The sequence below is a fragment of the Nanorana parkeri genome, unplaced genomic scaffold (assembly GCF_000935625.1).
Source record: "Nanorana parkeri isolate BGI_ZX_2015 unplaced genomic scaffold, ASM93562v1 scaffold1002, whole genome shotgun sequence".
NCBI lineage: Eukaryota > Metazoa > Chordata > Amphibia > Anura > Dicroglossidae > Nanorana > Nanorana parkeri.
The window spans coordinates 573,429-578,933 of NW_017307270.1; the positions used below are offsets into that span (position 1 = coordinate 573,429).

At 43.6% G+C, this 5,505-nt stretch overlaps 1 protein-coding gene across 1 annotated transcript in view; it reads left to right on the forward strand.

The window, feature by feature from the left end:
• Positions 1-2,899, forward strand: part of SNX6 (sorting nexin 6) — a 49,399-nt gene extending 46,500 nt beyond the window's left edge. Inside the window, exons 13-14 of the mRNA XM_018567041.1 lie at positions 2,209-2,294; positions 2,549-2,899. Of these exons, the coding sequence (XP_018422543.1) occupies positions 2,209-2,294; positions 2,549-2,602 (140 nt within the window). The 3' untranslated portion in view covers positions 2,603-2,899. The remainder of the gene's footprint in view (positions 1-2,208; positions 2,295-2,548) is intronic.
• Positions 2,900-5,505: the final 2,606 nt, after the last annotated feature.

Below are 5,505 nucleotides of genomic sequence, written 5' to 3' on the forward strand. Positions count from 1 at the left end.
TAAGGCTTCTACGATCCGGTAACCGGGCTGCCCTCGCCTTGTTTCCTGGGCTCTGCTGCCCCTCCTACAGGCCCGGGATCGGCTTGCTGGCTGTTGACGAGAGCTAGGGAGATCATCGGTGAACGTCCGTTCACAGATTTCCTCCCAGTACTATGGGACTGGGAGCGACGCATATTGCATCACTTCACGTCCCATAGCTGTCATTGCTGGGCTCCTGAAGCCCAGCAATAAGCTATTGAAGTGCGATCTGCACTTCAATAGCTTATTTAAAGTGTAAAGGTGATACTAAGGGTCTTTTGAACCCACAGTATCACCTTTATAGAGGACCTGTCACCAGCAATATGCTATCACGTGTGGGGCTTGTAAGTCCCCCTATGTGTTGGCAATTAAAGTAAAGTTTAAAAAAAAAAAAGTTTTAAAAATAATACTAAATGTAAAAATAACACATTTTTTAAAGGCCCCAGCGAGCACGCACATCACGTAAACACGCATCGGGTGCGCCTACGTATGAAAATAACGATTGCGTTACACATGTTGGGTATCACTGCGCACACCAGAGTGAGACAATAATTCTAGGGCCAATATTTACACGCATCTCCAAACTGATGACCTGTAGGGGCTTTTAAAGCGTCGTCTATTGACTTTTTGGGGTACTGAATTCTGCCGCAGTTTTACGGACACACAATTTTTACCTGGGCATGTTGGGTATCTATTTACTCGCTGTTACCGCATTTTTCACAACATTTTTGGGTTTGATAACATGTTGCGCTAATGTCGTGCAACATAAAAATTTGCAACTGCCACCATTTTATTCTAATGGGTCTTGGCTTTCAGAAAATATATCATGTTTGGGGGTTTGAAGTAACTTTCAGGCCTAAAATGTGGATTATAACATGGGTGCAAAAAATGAAAAAGGCCTTTTGTCCTTAACCCCTTCATGACTAACGACGTTCAGTGTACGTCGCTAGCATTGGGGCTGTTTAAACAGAAAGCTGCCGGGTCTCTGTTTAAACTTTGTAAAGCCTACTGACGCCTTTACAATAGAAGCGATTCTGGTGACTCAGCTGTCGCCAGATCACTTCTATGGCCCGGTGAAGGGGTCCCCCCGCCCGACACTCCTGCCGTGCTTCCCGGGCTCCGTTGCCCCTCCTACGGGCCCGGGACATAGCTATAATCTGTTGAAGTGCGATAAGCACTTCACTGGGGGTCTTTTTGGACCCCCAGCATCACCTTAAAGAGTACCTGTCACCACCAGCTTGTAAGCCTCCCCCATTGTGATAGCAATCAAAGTAAAAAAATAAGTTTTTTAAATAAATCTTTACACCACTTTACACGGCTTTAGGCCGCCCCCCCTAGCCGCTGGACACGGACTTAGTGACGCGCTGGACGCAGGGCTTAGCGGCGCGCTGGACACCCACCTGAGAGTGACCCTGCAGAGCCCACCATAGATGCTGCACAGCCCATCTGAGACTGTCTATGGTGAGCTCTGAAGGGGTCTCAGGTGGGCTGGTAAGGGCTGCATCCCTCCCTCCTTTCCTTCCTACCTTCCTAGCTCTTACCTGCACGCGTGGCCTCGTCTCGCGCTGGACAGGCCAGAAGTGACGTCACGTCACTAACGTGACGTCACTTCCGGCCAGTACGACATCAGACGAGCAGCATTGCTGATGGGGCCCCAGCTTGTCTCGAAGCCGCTGGAGCGGCAATGCTGGGGCCCTGCAAGGGCCAGTCCTCCTCCTCCTCGCCCTTCACCGACGGCCGATAGTCATGTAAGGGACCCGGGCGGGCCCCCCAGGCTGCCCAGGCCCCTTACATGAGTGTCGGCCGTACCCCCCTGATGGCTGCCCTGTTTGGGGGTTTTAAGTAATTTTCAGGCCTAAAATGTGGAATATAACATGGGTGCAAAAAATGAAGAAAAGGCCTCGCTCATGAAGGGGTTAAGGAGATAAATGAGGAATTTATTTTTTATGTATGCAGGACAGCTCTGTCTCTAATTACAAAAGACGTATGTACTTGTGCTTCATTGCGCAAGTAAAATTCTGAAGTTCACATATTTCTAATGTGTAACCAATTGACGTGTACTTGTTGAACAATTATAACAAAACACGTTTAATATGTAATAGACCAGCAAAGGGCATATACGAGAAGTTCAATTTTGAGGTTTACTCCAAATAAGCTCATTATCTGTTATCGTGTTTTTATTCACTTTAGAATTGATGGATTTCAAAACCAGAAGAGTGACTGCTTTCCGTAAAAATCTAGTAGAACTGGCTGAACTGGAACTAAAGCACGCCAAGGTAGACGTTATAAACACTTGCTGTTTTATTCAAACTTCAGAAAACCCCGAAAGAGTTGTTGCTGTGGTAACAATCTGTGTTTCCTACTAAAGTGAAAAGTAATGCAGAATTACAAAGCTGTCATTTTTGCATATAGTAAACACATGAATGTGCATGTAATGATATTTTGTAACAAAATGACAGGTACACAGCAAACTATATATTATGGTAAATATGTTGATCACTAATCATTTGAATTTCCTTACCTCCCGCAGGGTAATTTGCAGCTGCTGCAAAGTTGCTTGGCTGTGTTAAATGGTAAACCATAAAGCACACTAAGTCCAGATGTTTGAAGTAACCAGACCCTCCTTTGACCTCTGAGAGCCGCCATTTTTCCATGGACTGCTCCATTGGGCATATCTAGCTCGGCAAGGACAAACCCATGCAGAAGTGTTGGGCTGCTTCCACCTCGATAACAGCACTGTGCTGTGGAGCCCACACCCGATGTTCCCACATGTACCTTTTATTTAGTCATTGTACACTTTCTAGTACGTCACAAAATCTCCCTGTTTTTTTATGTTTTCTTTTTGAAAGCAGTTAAATGCTGTACTTGTTATGAACTGTACTACATAACAATGCCAATCTTATATACCAGTGTATGTTAATCTTCGATGATGTTCGACATTCATGGTTCGAATGGATTTTAACATTGCCATTAGTTGTTCACATCTTATACCTTGTCCAGGTTCCATGTAATGATTTTCTAAGCCTCTTCTTTTTTTTTTTCTTGATTTACCGAACTCTATTTTTTTTATTAAACATTTTCTTAGATATTTCAGATTGCTCCAATTTCCTAATGCTAATGCATCAGTATGTTTGCCTTAACTTGTAGACTTCTCAAATATTGTAAAATAAACTGTGAATCCAATGATTTTTGATTTTATACTGTCCCGGTGTTCATACTTGACAAGAACACAATTATTTCAAAGGTATATTTCTCAAGCATGGGAAATAACCATTGGACAACATGAGTGACATGAAATGGTGGCCAGTAGAGCTACAGCTAACGATTATTTTCAAAAATCGATTAGTTAGCCGATTATTAAGTTCAATTAATCGGATAAAAAAAATAAAATAAATTTTAAAAAATTGCTCCAGCGATGGGACTACTAGTTTGTATTGAGATTGTAGTCCATCACAGGAGCAAGCTTGGAGCGGTGGAAGTAAAAAAGAAAAAAAAGATAGTGTGGTGTGCAATATAGTGAAATGGAAAGTGTAAAATTATACAGCAATGAATGCAGAATGGCACTGGCTATAGAGGACTACAAAACCCAGCAATAGTACATTATACAGCGCAATGCAGAATACCGCCAGCTATAGAGGACTACAACAAATCCCAACAATAGTACATGTATAGCTGGCGGTATTCTGCATTGCGCTGTATAATGTACTATTGCTGGGTTTTGTAGTCCTCTATAGCTGTTAGTATATGGCATTGCACCACTGTATAATGTACTATTGCTGGGATTTGTAGTCCTCTATACAGCGCAATGCAGAATATCACCAGCTATATAGGGATACAACAAATCTCAGCAATACATTATACATACAGTGTATAATGTATTGCTGGGATTTGTATTCCTGGTGATACAGTACTCTGTATAATATACAGCACAATGTACCATCGGCTATAGAGGACTACAAATCCCAGCAATACATTATAGAGCACCATATGTGAGAAAGTGCAGGTTTACCTGAGCAGTCTTTCAGTAACTTGCTTCTGAGATCGGGCCTGTCTATCGGCAGCTGTCATCCCCCCCCCCACACCTGCTCCTCCTTACTTCTTCTCCCCGCGTCCCTGTGCCGATCGTGGATGTGAGCGAGTCGTGAGCGTGAGGAGGTGCGGCGTGGATGCGGCATGCGGGTCTGGCAGTGGCAAGCGTGAGGTGGGGAGGAAGTGCGGCACGCAGCGTGTGTGGAGCCCTGAACTGGGCCAACTAAATCGGAAGCCGATTAATCGATGATTGAAAAAGTTCACAACTTTTTAAATAATCGATTATGTCGATTAGTTGTTGCAGCCCTAGTGGTCAGCCTAATGTGCCTCAGCAGAGTTCTCTAAATGACTAAACTGAGAATTTTGCTTGACCTACCACACCAAATTTCTTACCATATGTACGTTAAGTAAGGGTTGGTGTGATGGGTGTTTGTTTTGCTGCATTTGACTCATGCAAGACAGGAGACTGCATTTTATTTGGTTATGTATTGTGGATAACTGTTTTATGGCTGCATTTGTGACCTGCTTTGCAATGCAATTCTGTGGACGCAGCAGGTTCTATTGAGATCCATTCATGCTTTGAGGTTAAACAAATTTTGGAAAATCTGTTTTCTGATGCTTACCTTAATTATACTTTCATGGCATCTCCTTCATGGCATCTCCTCATGTCTTCCTGCTATGGTCAGCCTCGCTCGCTGACCCTTACAGGACTATCTCATAAAAGGGAGGCTATCCTCCACCCACAATGTTTAATTTAATAGCACTTGTGACAGCACAAGGGGAAATTGCATGGCTGATATAAGGAGATGCAGGAAAGGAAAATTATTGTAAGCATACAAAACAATTTTCCACATTTCTGGAATTCCTTATGTCAGCCCACTAAGGGACATAACCACCAATAATGACATAAGGGTGCGACAAAAAGCCCATCAATAACACCAACACCAAAATGATGCACAAAGGAAAAATTTAATGAGCAAAGTCTTGGAGATGACCAACCTGGCAAAAGTTTCAGACACAATAGGATGCAATGCCCATCGATCAATGAGCCCATATCTCAGAAGGGGAATGTAATCCTGCTGTGATAGGTGTTACAGATGTTTCTCTGACCAGCAGAAAATCTTGTTCCACCCTGTTTGCCTAGATAAGACAGTCGTCTTGTTGCCCAAAAGAACTTCTACCCGTCATCCCTGCAAGCAATATCTGAAAGATTTCAGTGCGTGATAACTGCCCTCCATTCTAGTTGATTAGAGCTGGCGTGTGTTCCAAGGCCACCTGCCCTGGGCAACTAAACTGTTGCAATGGGCCCCTCAGCCCTTGAAACTGGCATCTGTAGTAAGTATGACTGAGTTGCGAGGATTCAAAGGCCTGCCCTGTGACAAAATCTGTTCCACCGTCCACCATTTTGCTGACTTTCTGCCCATCTTTGCAGGGGAAATATTTTGCCTCAACTCTTGA